Below are 20768 nucleotides of genomic sequence, written 5' to 3' on the forward strand. Positions count from 1 at the left end.
AAGTTTCATTGCAGTGTATTATATTCTGTTTTATTTTAGAAAGCAATACGACGAAGAAATTCAATTAAAAGTTTTTGCTATTATAGGTAAACCTCTTATAACATGAAAATCCCTGCCGTTTTATATATTGAGAGAGTATTATGAGAGAACAAAATATTATTATTTAATGAATACCAGACAATAATATTTATGTACGTAAAAGAAATAATATAATGTACGTAAAAGAAGTTTGACATTTCGTTTGAACAAAGAAAAGAGGAAAAGATTAGAGAAAAGAAACTCGTGTTTCAAAGATTTGTTATATTTTGTAAAATTCTCTCTTGTGAGAGTGAAAGAAAATTGATATAAATTAAAATTCTATTAAACTTAAAATTCTATTATAATTTTATTCCCTAAAATAACAATACAAAGAAAATAATGCATTAAAAATTCGAAAATAAATCTCTAAGAAATTCTGAATTTCCTCTTTATTATCATGTATGTGAATTGATTTTGCGTATTCTATTAAAATTTTGATTGAACATCTGATTACAATTAAAAATCTGATTTTCTATCAAAACCATTTTTTAAACGTAGCGTATTACACGAGTGTTCTCATAAATGTCGATCTTTGTCATACAAAAAATATGTTCGCAAAGTACATGATAGCTCTGTCTTTAATTAATGATATATAATTAACTTTAATTAATAACATATAACTAACATAAGAAAGAAATTTTTCTTATTGTTTAAAATAAGAAGAAATTTATAAAAATTAATATTAATATACATTGAAATACTTAAAACGAATAAATAGATAACACTTTCTATACATTTCATATCGTGTTTCTCATTTCCTTAGGGTGAAATTTCAGCAATTAGCTCATTTAAAAAATGAATTTAATACGCAGAGTGCTCCGAACGAATTCTACACAAATGTACGTATTCATTCTCAACTCGTTCATAAATTTTCGTAAATAAAAGATATCTATGGTTACGTTCGTTCTTTCTTTTTTTTTTTCTTTTGTTACATTAAACATTACCGATATTAAGAACTAACAGATATAGAAAGAAAAAAGAAAACAAAAAAAAAAGAGAGAGAAAAACAAGTAAATACAGTTTAGAAAATGATAAGTGCCTGCCAATGATTTTCATCCATTCACAAGGCGTTAATTGACTTAATCGATGAAACCTTTCAAGCAAATGCGGAAGTAGAGTGACGTAGGAAAGATAGTTCGTCATCTTGACGATCGATAGACCCTATCTCGGTTCCCTCGTAAATTCTAAACGACTTAGCTATCGCACGTAAGTGAGTAAGTGAGTAAGTAAGTACGTAGTGCAGTGCTTCTCTCGCGCGAACGTATTCCGTGTGCTTTCCACGCAGCCTCCTAGACAATGCCGCTCTTGTATTCAATGGCGTAGGAACGTTAAAAACTTTCATGAGCAAGAAATCTCAATGCTATTCGAAGCATTAAATTCAGTTATGTGGTTCGCGTGAACGAAAGTAGAACGATCGGTGAGGAAAGAGAAGAACCGGCTTGTGTCACACGTGGAAAGGAAACATTCATATGAAAACAATTTTAATATCGTACAAAGAATCAAAGAAGGGAAAAAAGAGAGAGAGAGAAATAGAGAAAAAGAAAAATTCTTCTTTCTGAGATATTAAATAAAAGGAAGAAGAAAAATTCTATTTCTTTTTCGTTTCTCCTTTTTTCCTCCCTTTTTTCCCTTTTTTCCTTTCTTTTCCCTTTTTCCTCCAAACTCCCCTTAACATCTTCGATTTTAACCAACGAACAAGCTCGACGACTTTGAAACAAGATTCTACACGCGAGTTCTCTCGAGCGTGACCCCGAATGGCAAAACGAAGAAAGAAAATCAAAAACTCGCCGATCTTACCGCGTTTTCTCTTGCAAAGCGGTCTCTCTCTCTCTCTCTCTCTCTCTCTCTTTTTCTTTTTCTCTCTCTCTTTCTCTCGTACGCGTGCGATGCTTCGTCGCTTCGCTCGCACGCACCGAGACGTCCCACTCTTACGCATCATTTACGAACGCATCGCGTGGAAAGCCGAGATGGCGAGCAAGTTTTCTGATTTTAAGCGAATACCAGTGGCTACTCTCAATCTACTATATTTTTCTCTATGCACTAACTGCTCTTACTATTCCCGTCTCTTTCTCTCTTTCTCTCTCTCTCTCTCTCTCTCTCTCTCTCACTCACTCTTAAATACGAACACGCTCCGGGCCAAGCGTAATGATTAATTAAGCTTTCCGAGAAAACGCTACAAGTGAAACGTTATTAGCGCTTAGTGGCACAGTTTACTCGAACGACGAACGTCACTGTGCTCCTCCTTCCTTCTTCTTCTTCTACTTTTTCTTCTTCTTGTCCTTTTTCTTCTTTTTTCCTTTTCCTTCTTCTTCTTCACCCTCTTCTTCTTCTTCTTCTTCTTCTTCGTACGAGCCTTTACGCTATTAACGATTACCGTAGCGAAATGGAGTGGCGCCTACCGATCCAGTAGCTTCTCGGATAGCGAATCGAGACGGCCTTTCGTTCGAGATTAAAAGGTAATCTCAGCATCCTTCGATTTTCATCATGATTTCTCCGTGAAAGAACGACTACTTCCGATCGGTTACTTACTTACCAAACGATTCATAATGATCAGGGTTCTTATGATCGTAGAAAAAAAATTTTATTAGTAGGTGCACACATCTGTGCAACTAATGCAATATTTACAAGTCGTTCTAAAAGTATCATCTAAGGAAATTCTTAACGATAAATCGACCGTAGTTATGAATCTTTTTTTTTTATAAACGAACTTTTATTCGGACAAAAATTTTATTCGAAATTATAATTGTTTAATAATACATATCGATATATTAAGAAAATAAATTCAATCAAACGCATTCATTATTTTGTAAAAAGTATTCCAACGATTTGAAATTTTTATCTACATTTTGTGAATTGTTAGAATGATATATCTCTGGGATATATAGTAGATATAATTTTACATGTAAATGTTAGATACAAGATTGAAAAAAGAAAAACCGTATTTATAAATAATTCATAATGATTAGGAATCTTATGATTCTAGAAAAAAATTGTATTATGTATTATTAATATATAATATACAAATTGTATTGTATTATATATTATACATGGTACATATATGTGTGTAACTAATGTAATATTCATAAGTCGTTCTAAAAGTACCATCTAGAGAACTTCTAAACCGATAAGCAGACCGTAGTTATGAATCTTTTTATAAATGAACTTTCATTCGGAACAAATTTTATTCGAAATCATAATAATTAAATAATCCACATCGAAATATTAAGAAAATAAATTCAATCAAACGCATTGGAACAATCTAAAAATGTTACGAAAAACTTTTTAGAGTTGCAATGAAATTAAAATTTGATCTACATTCTGTAAAAGGTTAAACTGATCCATCTGAATATATATATAAAAGCTTTAATATTACATGTAAATGTTAAATAAAAAATAGAAAAATAAATACTAGATTCGTAAAAGATTCGTAATCAGTAGTAATCATATGATCGTAAATAAAAACGTTATCAATTGTTGCATACATATATGAAACTAAATACAAAATTTATAGATCGTTCAAAAGTAGCATCAGAGAAATTCTAATCGATAGTCAAACGTAATCGTGAATCTTTTTATAAGCACACTAATTTTATTCAAAATCTTACTAATTAAATAATTCTCGTCCGTTATACGATTCCCTAAATTTTGGGAAAACAAATTCACTTAAAGATATTAATAGTTTTCTAAAAAGTTTCGGAACAATCTTGATATATAATAAAATCAAGATTTTACCTGCATTCTATGAATGATCAAAATGATCTATCTCGATCTATATCTATATATATATTTATATATAGAAAGAGAGAGAGAGAGAGAATATAATATTACATACTATAAATATTAGACAAAAAATAAATAAAAAAAAGAAGAGAAAGAAAAAAAGAAAAACACGTTTACAAAATTAATTATTTATATACGTTGGAAATAAAAATTTGTAGAAAATAAGATTTCATAAAAATTAGTTCTGTTAAATCATTAAAATAATATATCAAACAAATTATCTTGACCCTTTTAGTAAATCTAGTGTTAATGCCCTAGATTGATGTAGCCATTTCTAGAGCTAATATCTCCCGAGTGGAAAATTATTATTAAAAATAAACCACTTTTATACCAAGTCGTTCAAAGTAACATCAGGGAAATTCTACGCTTGGCGTGCCCATCTGGAAAAGGTTAAAACCGCGTTCTTGAGATTTCTAGCTTAACGAAGCGAGATGGGTGGGAGATAAGAGAGATAAGAGGATCACTGCCACCGACAAACGCACTCAACGATTCACGAGCTCGTAGAACTCAGCCGTTTTTGCGGCACGTTCTATCTAATATTCCTCAACACGAAAGATACACGTGTGGTAATTGCCGAAGAAACGCGGATCGTTTATGGTTTTATCTTCGTCATAGTACGTGCTACGATGCTTAGTTCGCGATCATTTATGATATTATTTTAACATGTTGAGTACCCTATAAGATAACTAACACTCTATTTTATTGACTATATTTAAAATTTTTTTTAAATTTCTATTTTTTTTTTTTTCTTTATATTTAGAAAAAAAATATATTTTATATATTTATATTATTATATGTAGATAATATACAATACATATTAATATATATAATTTATAATAATGTATAATAATAAATATATAAATATAATAATAAAAGATAAAAATAAAAAGAATTATGAAAATTATTATTATTATTAAATGAATATTTCAATTTATATAAAATCGATTGAACGGACAACGCGTTAACATTAGAACTATCGTTCGTTATTATTTTTTATTTCATTAATTTTAAAATAATAAATAAAGGAAAACAGAAATTCGTCATTATCGATAGATTTGATAATTCTAATGTTGAAAATAACGATTGACATGTTTACAGTCGTCATGTTATATGTACGTAACTATATTATATACTAATTATATAAACCTAAAAAACAATATGATCAACAAAATTAAGCCACTTCTCGAAAATTCCAATTGAATCATTTTTTTATTTCAGATCGATACTGATTTTCATCGCACTCATGCTCGTCAACGTATCATCTTCGCATATACCAGAAAAGTATCCGATCGAAGTAAGTTTTCACACAGGTGAATAATCTTTCTTAATTAATATTACAATCCATTTGTTAAAATAAATCAGATCTTTTTTTTTAAATGATATAACTATTAAATAATTGTTTAATTTAAAAATAAAATATTACCAATGGTCGTTCGTTCAAGATCGCGATAGCTTTAACGTGATTACGTTATTCCATAAACACGATATCTTCTCCTTGGCATTCCATCTTCCGTTGAATATTAATTTAATCCAGTTACGTGAATTAATACGAAAATTACGTCGACGTTATTCTTGGGTGGTACGAGAAGAATGATTAATTGACACCGAGCAGATTCCTAAATTACGAACGAGCAAAAGCCGAGCTTGTTTGCAAGGACGTTTCTTAAAACGGTAAGCAAGGGTAAATTGCAAAACGCAAATACGTGATATCGTGTCCGGCGTTATCGTATCATGTTTCACCGGAATATCGCCAAACGTGCCCTCGAAACGAGACGGTTGTAGTAATCCGTTTGATTAAAGTTACACAAAAACAAAACTGCATAAACGATCTTTCGCGAAGAGCGAAATACGTAGATATTTCCGTACGGAAAGAACATAATTGTGACGTATCATCTGACATGAGATAATGGTCAACATCAAATTACAGATGTATATAATAGTTAACGTTTCAAAATATTATCGCGTGGTGAAGTTTTCCTATTTACTAATCTTTTCAGAAATAATTGAAAGACATAGATAATGCTAGATTACGTTTGAAATAAACACAGAACGAAGTTTGTGCGATGAGCTGTTAATTTTACAAAAATCATTTTTATGCTGTTTATTATACTATCGTTTTACAAATTTGAAATAACTGATAATGGATTAATAATAATTGGAACGTATAAGTAACATTAAATAATATTTGAAATAGATACACAATATAGAGTGCAATGAACTCTTAATTTTACAAAAATTTTTTTTATACTGTTTAATTATACTATCATTTTACAAATTTGAAATAACTGATAATAGATTAGTAATAATTGGAACGTGCAGATAACATTAGATAACATTTGAAATAGATGCACAATATAGTCTCCATTAAATCGTTAATTTTACGACAATCTTTTTTACGTTATTTACTATAGTTTTTTATTATTAATAATAATTATTGTTAATTATAAATAATATTATTTTATTTCTAAAAGAGAACTGTAAAACAGTCTATGTTTTTATATTAATATTTTCTTCATAACTGACAATGAATCAATAATAATTATAAATAATTTATAATATTACATAAAAAAAAAACCTATAACGGTATCAGAAATTTTATTCATAATTTTATATTGATTTTATGTAAATTTAAATCTTACAATATATAAGCTACTTCAATTACAATGTTAATAATCGCATACTCAACACACATAAAGAAAAGGACTTTTGAAATCGCGAATATATGTATATACATATATACATATATATATATATATATATACATATATATATATATATATATATATATATATATATATATACAAGGATATAACATAAAGAACCGACAGATAAGTTAGTTCGATTACAACGGTCGTACTCACACATTCAAAATATACAGAAAGATCGTTTTAAATCACGAATACACGTATATACGTAAGAATATAACATAAATAACTAATTGCAAGTAATATACATAGATCGAATTTCGTTCGATAAATCGATAGAAATAACTATACCACCTGATGTTCGAACGTACGTACGTTCCAATTATTATTGAATGTACACTGTACACTTGGATTCCTAATATCTACATTAATTATACAACAAGTGACTCGATATATCTATTTGATATTCGAAACTCGATTACTATGAAATCGGTAGTATCGTTTTTCTCACGTCGATTTAATTATTATCGCCGAGAAACGAACTTGCTCTCTTTTTTCTTTTTCTTCTTTCTCTCTTCATCACCTTTCCTTATCCCCTCCCCCACTCCATCCACTTTTATACACCGCAACCATTCGCGCGTTGACTGGATTTAACGCTTTGCGTGTTGCCAATAAACTCCAAGTTGACCAAGTGAAACGCCGAGTTTCATCCTTTCCTCTGATTATTCTCGTTTATCTTGCAGGTTTATCATATGCTACAGGAGAGAACTCAATTTGGAATTGGTCGCGAGAATCGTGCGAGAGGTAGTTGGGGTACCTGGAGCAGCTGGAGCGAATGTTCAAGAACCTGTGGCACGGGTATCCAATCTCAATCACGAGAATGCGTTCCTCTCCGGTAAGAGAGATTATCGAGAACGGCTCGACTTGTTTTTCAAATAATTAGATATGCTTATATTAAAGAGAGAGAGAGAGAGAGAGAGAGAGAGAGAGAGAGAGAGAGAGAGAGAGAGAGAGAGAGAGAGAGAGAGAGAGAGAGTTATTGGAAAATGTTTCTTAAACAATTTTTGATGTTTTTTAATAATATTGTCCCTTCGATTTATTTTTCTACTAATTATCAAAAATTTTGACTAATATCATGTTTGGTAAGAAAGAAAGCTATTGAATGATATAGATTGAATAATTCTTTGTACTTTTAATTATTTCTTTCTTTTTTCTCGATTTCTTTTTTGACTGATTAAATGTCGTTTTTGTTAGAGTAAGAAAAGGAATTATTGTACGATATTGATTAGATAATCTTTTGTGGTTTTGACTATCTCTTTTTTCGATTTCTTTTTTGACTGATTAAATGTCGTTTTTGTTAGAGTAAAAAAAGGAATTATTGTATGATATTGATTAGATAAGTTTTTGTGTTTTTGACTTCTTTTTTTTCTTGTCCGATTTATTTTTCAATTGATTAAATGTCGTTTTTGTTAGAGTAAGAAAAAGAATTACTGAACAATATTGATTAGACAATTCTTTTGTATATTCGATCATCTTTTTCCATTCATTTTTTGTCTAATTAAATATCATTTTTATTGAAATAAGAAAAAGAATTATTAAACGGTATTGATTAGACGCTTTTTTCTCCTGATTAGATATCGATTTTCAATTACATTTTTCTTTTTTAATCCTTTCAGTACTATGCATTCGTACATAGATTTTGAAATATTGTTTACGATGTGTTATGAATTAAAAATTTACGATATTATTATTGCTCCTGGAAATAAAAACAATAGCAATAGCAAAAACAACAACAACTATTTTTTTTTCTCTTCGCTTAATAAATATTTGTTTTATCAGAATTTTTTTCTCTCTTCTCTCCTGTATAATTTTTTGAAAAAATACAGTTATTCCTTTAATGGTGTCAATCATTGATAACATCCTAAACTGAAAACAAACAAGTAACAAAAAAAATAGATAAATTTTACTCGTAAGAAAAAAATTATTTGATGTAGAACTATTGCAATATACATTATAATTATTTACAACAATTTTTCTTCCTTTTTTTTCTTTTTTTTAAATGACAAAATACATTACAAAGTAGTATAACCTTTTCTCCCTTTGGACAAAATAAAATTTGTCGAAGTCCGTTACGATTTCGAATAAAGTGAAAAAAAAAGAAGAAGAATCGAGAGAGCGAGAGATTTTTTTATCACGTTAAATTAGAAACGATTAGAAATAAGCAAAAAGAGATAACATTTCACTCGTGAAGAAAAATATTCTCTATGTATCGAAAAATTGCATAATATTTGAAATTTCCGGGTTCAAGATTATTCCTTCTAAATCCTTACATTATCCAACAAGTTCCTAAAAGGCTTAGAAATCGTGAATGATCTTGAAGAGCACCTTGTCTTTAGCTTTCCCTCCTTTTTACGGTATTCGAACAAGTTGAAACGATTACCCCCATAGATTACCCATAGCTCTACCCTGCGAAATGCTCACGATCGATCGATTCGCGTAGTACAGCGATTAGATCAGGATAGAATGCAAAGCTTCTAAGATAATGACGCGTTTGCACGGCACCGTTAGCTTTTCGCGCGATCCGATCGTAACCAGCTGTTCGAATGAGAAACGAATGGATCGTGTCTAAGCGAAAAGAAAGACTCGCCGATCTTTCCTACGAACATGTTTCTTCCTCGATCGCGATAAGAAATAGGATCGCGTGAACCTCGATCGTTTCGTTCTAATCGATTCGAATAAAGAGACGAACACGCGAAGTAAATGGAGAGACACTGTCAACGACTTGATTCGCGTGCAAAACTCGATCTTCTCTATGTTCTAAATAAGAAAAGAGAAATTTATTCTATATTATTTTTCTTAAATATTACAAATATGTTACGTAAGATTTGAAGATATATTTTATTGAATTTTTATTATAATATGGTTACGCATTGTTTAATTAGAAATCGTTGACTTTTTTTTTTTTTTGATAGAATCACGAATTAAGATGATGACATAATTTAATTTTAAAATATAGTTACAATTATATTAGAAGCTTTTAGATATTGTTTAGAATTGCTTATCTATAATTTTTAATAGATTAAAAATTCATGACTTAAGATGAACAGATAATTTATTGGATTTTAATTAGGACGTAGTTATATTAGTATGGCTTCATTAGAAACTATTGGCTATTGTTTTGAATTGCCTGTCTATAACTTTGAATAATTGAAAAATTCGTGACGTAAGATGAAGGTAAAATTTATTAAATTTTAATTGGAGTATAGTTATAATTATGTTAGTATGGCTTCATTAGAAACTCTTAGACATTGTTTAGAATTGTCTGTCTATACTTAATTATTAATAGATTACAAATTCGTGACGTAAGATGAAGATAAAATTTATTAAATTTTAATTGGAGTATAGTTATAATTATATTAATATGGCTTCATTAAAAACTCTTAGACGTTGTTTAGAATTGCATGTCTATAACTTTTGATAAATTAAAAATTCGTAATATAAGATGAAGACAAAATTTATTGAGTTTCAATTGGTATATAGTTATAATTATATTAATATAGCTTTCATTGGATATTCTTGCCTATTATTTAAAATGGCCTGTATATAATTTTGGATATATTGCAAATTCGTGACGTAAGACGAAGTCGAACTTTATTGAATTTCGATGAAGTTATAATTATCAATACATCAGTATAAATTGATTAAAAATTGTCGATTAACTTTTTTGTACATTTCCTGGCTTCTGACTTCTAATAAAAATGAAATTTTCTCTTTTTTCTTTATTACAAACATTTTCGAAGTTGAAAATTAACAAAGCTACCATCGAAATTTTACAAAACATTTCTACATACTTACTACATACTTCTATTTTACTTAATATTTCAAATAAATAGAAAGAAGACATTTCTCAAATATTATTATAAAAATCTATATAATATTACAATGTACGTTAACGAAAAGATAATAACCGAGCAGTCCGATTAAAATTTCTTAAAATAACTTTCAAACGAAACGCGAACACAAACAACACAAAGAATATTGATTTCTAATCTGCAAATTAATTTCATTACAAAAATCAAATAAAAAAGAATAAAAAAGAATAACAAAGAAAAAGAAAAATATTCGTATCCACACGTAAATGAATATTCGTGATGATTTCAGAAAAGATTTAAGAAAACGAAGCGTTATCACGGATAATGGCATGACACCGAACAAAAGGCCCATCTGTATCGGCACATACAAGAGATATCATACGTGCAACACACAGGTAAGTTATATACAGGTAATACATACCTACCATACATAATGTATCTGATGGAAACGAAACTTTGAAATCCACGATGAAAGTTTTCCTTCCGAGGGGTGCGAAACGAGTCACGAGTCGAGAACAAATCATCGCGATGGCCAATTAAGAGACCGTATGCTTCGCTGAGATTTACGTCGTGCCGTCGACGTCCCTTTAAAATTCATAAGAACGATCGCCTTTTTTTCTCTCTCTCTTTCTCTCTTCCTCTCTCTCTATCTCTCTCTCTCTCTCGTTCTCTATCTCTCTATCTCTCTCTCTATCTCTCTTTTTCTCGAACGACAAAGACCTTTCCCTTCGATCGTCTTCAACGTTCTCCATGACAGAAACATTTGTTTTAATAACAAAGCGGATATATTGAAATTTTCAATTAATTTTGAAAATTGTTAACAAGTTGATTGCTACAATGATCATTGTTCATGACCGTCAATCGTTTCCTCAATGAGGTCATAGTTCCTCAATGAGTCATGATTTATTATCTAATTAAATACGAATAGTTCTTTTTCTCATTTTCTTTTTTTTTTTGTCTCAATCTTCGTAGAAAACTTTTTATGGTTTTAATATACTTTGAAATTATTCTTGAGAAATTAATTAACTGATTTGAAATATTGTTTGATAGAAGATATCGTTGTATTACTTAAATAGAAAAATTTTTTTAAAAAATGTTTATTGTTGAATTCTTAATAATTTTATATGAAGATATTGTTTGTTATAGGGAAATATTGATATAGTTATTTCTATAATATCATTTTAATAAAATCTTGACATACATAATAATTATAATCAATTCATATCAGGATTTCGTACAATATTAAATTAATTAAATAAAATTAAATAATTAAATCTTGACAATAACAATGTAATATAACGTCTAATAAAATTGACCAATTGAATTTTAGAAATTATTAGATAAATTTGGCGCTGAATTGAATTGTTTTACTTTTTTGTTTAACTGAATTGAAACTTATTTTTCTTTTTTTTTTTTCTTTTACTCTTTAATCATACTATCTTTTTAGAAATATGAAGTAACTTAAAAAATTAGATTATTAATAATTACAGATTATTAGTAAAATTATTTAACTTTTAAAAATATATTGAACTATTGATATAACATTATTTATTAATATTATTATGCTGTTTAATTATATTATCGTTTTAAAAATTTTAAATAATTGACAATAGATACATAATACATAAGAAATTATATGTAATACTACGTAACTTTTAAAAAAGACACTAAACAGTGTATGTTAATTTTAGAAAAATCTTTTTTTTTTTGTTATTTAATTATACGTACTACCATTTTACAAAATAAGAATAATTGAAAGTAAATGAATAATAATTTATTATTATTAATACTCCATATTAGATCATAATCTACATTCTACAATTATAAACTTATAACAATCAAAATTTTTTCTGATCTCCAAAACGTATAAATAATTCTGTAGTAGTCAAGATGTTAAATCGAAATATTAGAAACTTTCTATTAGAATTATACAAAGTGGGCCAAAAGTTCTTAAGTGGGCAGAAACTTCTTAAATGGGCCGAAAGTTCTCAGTTAAATTAAAAAATCGATTACTCTCTTCCTAGATTTTTTATAAACTTCATATTGTTTCACATTGTAAAATTACAAATCTAAAAGCTTGTTCACAAGTTTAAACAAAATTCATTAAAAAATTCTCCAAAGAGAGCATTCCTTCCTAAAAATTTTAAAACGTGACTTTACCAGTCCGTCAAGAGGAACTTATAACCTACTCCCGTATCTTCGAATTAATCAAATATTTTCAATAATTTTATTAGGTATGTCCGAACTTTGCCGAGGATTTGCGAGCGGAACAATGCGCTAAATACAATGGAAGAAATTACAAGGGACACGTCTACACTTGGATTCCATTTTTGGATGGTAAAACTTTTACTTGTATATTTCTCAATAAAAAAAAAAAAAAAAGAGAGAAAAGAAAAAGAAAAGAAGAAGAAAAAAAAAGAAAGAAAGGAAGTAACAAAAAAAAAAAAGAAAAGAAACGAATAAAAAATATTTTACGTCTCGTCGCGAACGTAACCAAGGAACCTTGAAGCAAACGTTGCTCGGTAAACTTCCGGTTCCTTTCGAAAAAAAAAAAAAAGAAAAAGAAAGAAAAAAAATTGCAATTATCCTTCTTCCTCCTCAGCACCGAACTCTTGCGCGCTCAATTGCCGTGCAGTCGGGCAGCGTTTTTACGCAACGCTTGAACCGGCAATAATGGATGGCACACCCTGCGACGGTCCAAATCTTCGTGGACATAATGCCGGAATTTCAATGGAACGTACGGAACGTTGGCTCTGTGTCGCTGGACAATGCAAGGTAAGCACCTACACTGTATGTATACATCCGTTTACATAGATATCTAATCTATGGATATACATAAAACGTACGTATATAAGTAGATAACATAACGGTAAATAACTTGTATAACGTACATAAGTGAATAACATAACGGTTAATAAGATATATTAAAGTTATAGATAATTGTATATAATTTGTATAACGTATGTAAATGAATCGATTGCTTTATATATAAATTGATAAAATATATTGATAAGAAACTTGTATAGTATATATATATGTTGATAATATAATGGTTAATAACTTATATAAAATACATAGATAATTGTATATATTTTGTATAATGTATATAAGTGGATAACGTAACGATTATGTTATATATAAATGTGTAATGTAAGGATTATGTTATACAAAAATTGATGAAATACATTGATAAAATGTGTGATGTAAATAAGTAGATAACATAATAGTTCGTAAAATATATAACTCTATATAATTGATATGACATATATAAGTGAATAACATAACGATTATGCTATACATTAATTAATAAAATACATGAATATGTTGAATATTATATAATATATATATATATATTATATATATATATATATATATATATATATATATATAACGTATAAACATGTTATACATTTAATAAGAATAATAATTCACAAAGATAAACAATATATGTGTAAGAATATGAGTTTAATCTGATAAAGAAATATTACAATATTCTTAAAATTCTAAAATTCTAAATGTCATTTCTAAATTCTAGATATTCATATACTTGGATGTTCTTTTTTTTCGTAAATCTTATTTTTAAAATTAATAATGTTGTATGTATGTTTATTAAAAAAAAAAAGTAGCATAAGTACTTTGATAAAATTAGTTTTTTTAAACGTTAGTCCGTAGGTTGCGACGGTGTGATTGGTTCAGGAGCAACGATGGACGCATGTGGTGTTTGTGGAGGGCGAGGACAAGGTTGCAGACTATTCGAAGGTATCTTCATGGAACCAATCCTACCAAAGGGTCATCATTCGATAACAACGATTCCAAAAGGTGCCATGTCTCTGAACATCTCTGAGTTACGTTTCAGCTCGAATTTCTTAGGTAACTTTTGCAGTTTTCTATCTTTGTAATCTTTAATTTAAATTAAATATTTTCAAAGGAAGTTTGAAAGCCATATAATCAAAAATGAATTTAAAAATTAATTACGAGTTGGATATGTAAATAGATATTTTATATAGAAAAGTAGATATATTATATGTTGCGTTTTAATTAATAATCGTAATTAATTAGACATATCATAAATACGTGAAGACGTTTATGATACATAATTTTTTAATATAAATAATATATATATATATATGTATGTAAATACTATATATGTGTGTGTGTGTGTATTTTTTATGTAATGTGTTAACATGTTTTTATATGTTCTTAACATATATAATTAAATAAATGTGTATAATTATCATAATTATATGTACAAAATATAAAATATCATATTTATTATATGTTTATTACATGCATATTGGTATATGTATAATATCATATTTATGCACATTTAAAATATATTTAATTGATGATAATACACATAAGTACATAAGATACTCCAAAAAAAGAAGAAAATAAAGAAAGAAAAGAACGTTCAGTTGAAGAACAAATAAAAATTGAAATTTTCTCATGTCGAATAAAAAGACAGAATATAACCGATCGAAAATTAACTAAGTATCAATCACCTTGCAGCACTCAGGGACAGCAATGGCAGTTACGTTCTAAACGGGCCCTGGTCTTACAGTCCCAGTGGCACTTATAAAGCGGCTGGCACGACATTAACATACCAAAGGGGAGATAGAAACCGCTTGGAGTGCATCTTGGCGACTGGACCGTTGAACGATTCTCTGCAGTTAGAAGTACGTTAAAATCGTTTCGAACGATCTTTCATTAATTTATATACCTATATACCTATTCACGTACTTGGATCTTCTTTTTCTTTATAGATCTTATTTCAAGAATTAAATCCCGGTGTTCTCTACAAATACATGTTGCCATTAAAAGAAACATTAAACGGAGTAGGAGGAGGAGGAAATTTTGCACCACCTATTTTCAATCCAAGTAAGAAAGTATGATATTATTTAATTAATTATTGATTAAATATAAAATTTACGAAAGGTTGAGAATCACTGAGATACTCTCTTAATTTCACTTTAATATATCGTATACGATATATCGTATACGTAGGTATATCTAACGCATGAGACACGATGAACAGATTCTAATTCTATAGTCAAAGCTCTCTAGGGCTATATACAGAAATTATTTACTCATTAATCAAATGGCTAATACATAATTGCGTATGTGATTACAGTATCGAGCAATGATCAAAGAGGCAATGAAATTCCCGACGGTGGTTCTCATGGAATTGTAAATACTCCCTCGACGAGAACGTATGTTTTCTTTTTAAAAGGATTCATTTAATAAATACGAATTAAATATTTTCAATTATAATTTATCTTTGGTTAATTATTACAAAATAAAAATCTTCAGTTATTTAATTTTTCCTTTTTTAGATCCATTCGTAGAAATGATTTTTCTCAGTCGCGAGGATTTATTAATCACGATCGTACAAGACACTCGTCACGAACCGAAGAAATGAAACGTCCTCCAACCACAGTGATGGCCGGCGATCAACCTAATTCAAAAATGAAAAAGAAAAAACGCAAGAAGTTTGTCTGGAAAGTAGTAGGTGCAACGGCCTGTTCGAAAGAGTGTGGGGGAGGTAATTATTATTATTATTATCATTATTGACAAAACGTTGGTAAGTTCGTCCCATTTTTCTTTACTTTTCTTTCTCTCTTCGTACATTGTTTTTTTTCCTTTTCTTTTTTTTTCTTCTTTTTCTATTTTTTTTTTTTTCTTTTTATAACGAAATGTCGTACGATTGCCTGAAGCAATTAAGAAAAATGTGGATAATGAAAGGTCGCCATAGATGCCGCGTTCATTTAACGTTCATCGAGTAAGGCGTGGGAAGCGAATCGAGACGCATTCGTTTCGGTGTAATTGCACATTAGGAGAGAGAAATAAAGAGAAAGAGAGAGAGAGAGAGGGAGAAAAACACCATCAAGTTCGTTTATTCCTGATGAGATTAATCTCCTTTGAGATAAGTTTTTTTTTTATATCCTTCGAACCACTTTTCAATTCATTTTATTTAAATTTAACAAATTTGATTAGTTTCAAATTGGACAAAAATGTTTATTATTATAATAACCATTTAACGATTTAACGATTTACGATATTTAAAATCGTAAGTACTGAATGTACGTGAGAATATTCTTGAATAGTTTGAGAGATAAATTTAACTTTTACCGTACCTTAAAGGAAGCTTATTAACTCTCTCTTTCTCTTTCTCTCTCTCTCTCTCTCTCTCTCTCTCTCTCTCTTTCTCTCCCTTTCTCTTCCTCTCTCTCTTGAAACGGAAACCCGAATTAAATTTAATTTAATTACGATACTTCCGGTGAGAGAGCTCCTTGACTCGATGTCGTCGAGTAAATTACATTTACTTTTCAGTCACGATCGTAAGATATTCCTTATATTGTCATCATTATGAAAACAATGATGTGACGAATGAATACTTTTGAAAGTAATTGATTATAAAGAAAAAAATGTAATGTTTATTTTTATACTTTTTATGCGCCAAAAAGTAGGCAACACTTGTTACTTGGCCGATAACGTTGCTTGCTACATGTATCACTAAGAAACTTTCTTCGGCCCCTTTAACAGGCAATATTTTGTTATATAGAAATGTTTTATTACATTATTGTACGACAGTGTTGCCTACTGTTATCAGCCGACTACGAAGTGTTGCCTATTTTCAGGCGTGAATATTCGTATACTAATAATTGTAGAAAATTAACGAATAATAATATAAGTGATTATTATTAATAGCAATATAAATATTTATTGTTTTATAACGAATTAATACAATATATAAAGTATTCAATCATATCGATTCAAAGTAATAGAAAGATAACTGATAAATTAATTGATAAAGAACTTTCCCATGAAAAGAGACTAGAAAGAATTGCTTAAATTTAGATTGACATGATGAGGGTACCTAAGGAAAAAAAAAAGAAATCACTGCCTTTGTAATTTCTCAATCCGGAAATGAAATTGTCTTGTAAAGTGACACTTGAAAGAGGAAACAGAAGAAAAAGAAACGCCGAAACTTGTCGCTCTTATTATTATAAGCTTTAAACATAGATAGACAATTGATCGTAACAAGTACATAAATAAAGAGATTCTTTCATATGTTTAGGCATACAAACGTCGATTTGGACGTGTGTACGTGAGGATAACGAGGCAATAGCACATGAAAAACGTTGTCGTAATTCGGAAAAACCTGTTGCTTCTAAAGTGATGCGATGTAACGAACAGCCTTGTCCAGCCAGGTAAATTTGATCGATGAATATAAAATTGTTTAATTATAAGGAAAAGAGTTTCTTTCTTTTCTTTTTTCTTTTTTTTTTTATTCTTAATGATCGTTCTCTCCTGTCAGATGGAGAGCAGAAAATTGGAGCGAATGTTCAGTCAGCTGTGGCGTTGGCAGACGAACGAGAAAACTCGAATGCGTGCAAGAATTAAATTCGAAATTGACGATGCGTGTTGCGTTAGGTGCTTGCGTTCAACCACCCGATTTAAAGACCGTAGAACTTTGTTCGAAACCAGCCTGTCCGATTATGAATACACCTGAGTTGAGACATATGGAGCCATTGTCAGTATCAATATCTTCATCATCGACGGCTCAAACTTATTCACAATCGACGCAGAAATGGAATGTCGGAGCTTGGGGTCCAGTAAGTAAGAGATGATGAACGATAAACGATAATGAGAACAGATTAATGATCGATTTTATAATACTTTCGTTTCATTTATTTTTCTTTATCCTTATTCTTTTAATAACTTTTAAATTAAATGCTATTATAAATAGAATCTATTTATTTTGAAAACTTTAAATCTTTGTCGAATTATTTGTTACAAATAAACGAGAATAATAATTAGGATGAATGATCGATTCTATATCTAATATCTTATTTTATTTTTTATTTTTATTATTTTAATAACATATATATATATATTATTCCGTTTAAAATCTTAAATATTAAAATTAAGATTTACTACTTGATCTAATCTCATGATTCGTATAAAATATTTAAATTTGAATTATTGATTTATTGAATCTTTATTACCATTTTTTCGTATTTAAAATATGTTTATAATAAATTTTACAATTTAGTGTTCAACTACTTGTGGAAAAGGATTTAAATTTCGCACGGTTACCTGCATAACATCCGGTGAAGCATGTCCATTATCGAGCAAGCCTTCATCTCGAGAAGAGTGTGACAATCTATCGTGTTTAGTCAGTAATAAAAATGAAAGAAGCTCTGAACGACGTGCTCCATGGTTATATTCTGCTTGGTCACCTACGGTGAGAGAGAACTAGGATTCTGTAAATTCAATATAATGATACAATTATTTATAAAAATTATATTACGTTATATATTAATAATTATAACATTTTAATTTATATATTATTTATTATAAAATTTTATTATATTATATTATATTTTATTAACAATTATATATTAAATTACATATACATATATATATATATGTATGTATGTCCAATAATTATATAATTACTTAGAAATAAAATTATTTAATTGATCAAATGATATGATAACAAATAATTCTAATTATTTAAGAATTTAATTATGTTATAGTAATAATTGATTAATTTGTTTAATTCATTTTCACATCACAATCGAATTTAATAAATTTCAGTGTTCCATGGAATGCGGTAAAGGAATCGAAAGTAGACGTGTGGCTTGTTCCGAAGGAAGCGAATTATTTTGTGATCCCAAGGAGAGACCGGAAACGGAGAGACAATGTTTCGGAAGTGGAATGAATTGCGATGATGCTAAATGGTTCACCGGGCCATGGACTTCCGTTAGTAAAAGATATTATCTATTTATCGATTACATATTTTTAATTCTTTTTATTGCAATTTATTTCTGCAATCATGTCAAATTTTATAAAAATAGTTCATGTTATAAAATAACATAGATTGTTAATTAAAATACAGATAAATACATAAAAACATTATGTTCATTCTTTTCGTTTCTTTTTTTTTTTTTTTTTTTTGATAATATTATTCTTAATGAAACTATTTCATTATATAAAAATTCTTATCAAGATTGTACTTTGTCATAGAAAATTTGTAATGGTTTAGACTAATCGTTTTAGTGCAATAGATTAATTTCCCAAACATTAGAATTAGATTTCATGTATAATAATAACAATGTCAAATAATTTGTCCTTCTTCTTTTACTTATTAAATCTCTTTTTTACTTCTATCTTTTTTTAATACCTATAAATTAATCATTCCCAAATCTATTAGTTTGTAATGTAAAATTTTTCATTATTTTCAGTGTTCCGTATCTTGTGGAATTGGTATACAATATCGAGACGTGATATGCATTTCAAAAACCGTGAGACAAGATGATGGAGAATATATTGTGCTAGCAATGAAAAATTGTAATGGCACGAAGCCAAGAAGTGAACAAGTTTGCGAGGCAACACCTTGTTCTGCGGAATGGTATATTTCCGATTGGTCCCAGGTAAAATAATTATATTTATAATAATATTAATAACAATTACGATATAATTATATTATATATATATTCATTATATAACATAATATTATTATAATATTATAATTATATTATATAATATTATAATATATAATACCGTATAAGTATATTTAATATTAATAATACTAAACCTATAATTATATAAAGTATATATATATATTATTATTATTATTTTTATTATTATTAATGATAATACTTAATATATATTATTAAGTATTAGTAATAATAATATTATTATAGAGAATACTTAATTATAATATAATAATATTTTTAATACAATTTCTTAATACATAATACAATATATATATATATATATATATATATATATATATATATATACATATATATATATAGAAATTATATTTAAAAAATTGATTTATTAAATATATTTTAAGTATAATTCAATAAGTTAATTTATATTAAGTATACTTAATAACAACATAATAATATAATTAATATATGATTATAGATTTACGTTGATTAATAACATTAAATTTATAATTAATAACATCAAATATACTTAATAATAAACATATTTAATAACATTAAGTATATTTAAATATAATTAATAATAATAGGTATGTATAATCATTTGTTAAAAACAATATTTCATTTATTTCTCTTAGTGTTCAGTCACATGCGGCAGTGGCGTGCAAAAAAGATTAGTCCGTTGCATCCTTGAAGGTATTAGTAGCTCAAATTGCAAAGAGTTTACTAAACCAAACGAATTGCAACGATGCAACGTTGACCCATGTAAAAAGGACATCACGATACTAAATAAACCACCAAAAAGTAAGTAATAACAGAATACAAATATCTCAATTATTCATTATATACACACGTACACACGCACACACATACATACGCACATACGCACATACGCACATTTAATATATTATTACATAAATAAAAAATGTATA

The 20768-nt window shown here is 28.2% G+C and overlaps 1 protein-coding gene across 11 annotated transcripts in view; it reads left to right on the top strand.

Moving 5' to 3' along the window:
* LOC127070335 (papilin-like) overlaps nucleotides 1–20768 on the top strand; it is a 95268-nt gene that overhangs the window by 69679 nt on the left and 4821 nt on the right. For 7 of the 11 annotated variants that reach the window (XR_007784471.1, XR_007784472.1, XR_007784473.1 and 4 more), the window contains exons 3-18: nucleotides 5077–5152; nucleotides 7247–7398; nucleotides 10665–10770; nucleotides 12610–12712; nucleotides 12978–13150; nucleotides 14041–14245; nucleotides 14885–15051; nucleotides 15139–15253; nucleotides 15507–15585; nucleotides 15709–15917; nucleotides 17454–17586; nucleotides 17694–17991; nucleotides 18432–18623; nucleotides 18980–19144; nucleotides 19627–19815; nucleotides 20475–20644. Coding sequence is in view for 7 of the 11 variants with exons in the window: in XM_051008156.1 (XP_050864113.1) it covers nucleotides 5077–5152; nucleotides 7247–7398; nucleotides 10665–10770; nucleotides 12610–12712; nucleotides 12978–13150; nucleotides 14041–14245; nucleotides 14885–15051; nucleotides 15139–15253; nucleotides 15507–15585; nucleotides 15709–15917; nucleotides 17454–17586; nucleotides 17694–17991; nucleotides 18432–18623; nucleotides 18980–19144; nucleotides 19627–19815; nucleotides 20475–20644 (2532 nt within the window). In the remaining 4 variants the exon portion in view is untranslated. Of the gene's footprint in view, nucleotides 1–2275; nucleotides 2535–5076; nucleotides 5169–7246; nucleotides 7399–10664; nucleotides 10771–12609; nucleotides 12713–12977; nucleotides 13151–14040; nucleotides 14246–14884; nucleotides 15052–15138; nucleotides 15254–15506; nucleotides 15586–15708; nucleotides 15918–17453; nucleotides 17587–17693; nucleotides 17992–18431; nucleotides 18624–18979; nucleotides 19145–19626; nucleotides 19816–20474; nucleotides 20645–20768 lie in introns of those variants that run through there. The other 4 variants (XM_051008157.1, XM_051008158.1, XM_051008159.1 and 1 more) reach the window with 3 other exon arrangements.

Source organism: Vespula vulgaris, chromosome 18 (assembly GCF_905475345.1).
Source record: "Vespula vulgaris chromosome 18, iyVesVulg1.1, whole genome shotgun sequence".
In the NCBI taxonomy this organism is placed as follows: domain Eukaryota; kingdom Metazoa; phylum Arthropoda; class Insecta; order Hymenoptera; family Vespidae; genus Vespula; species Vespula vulgaris.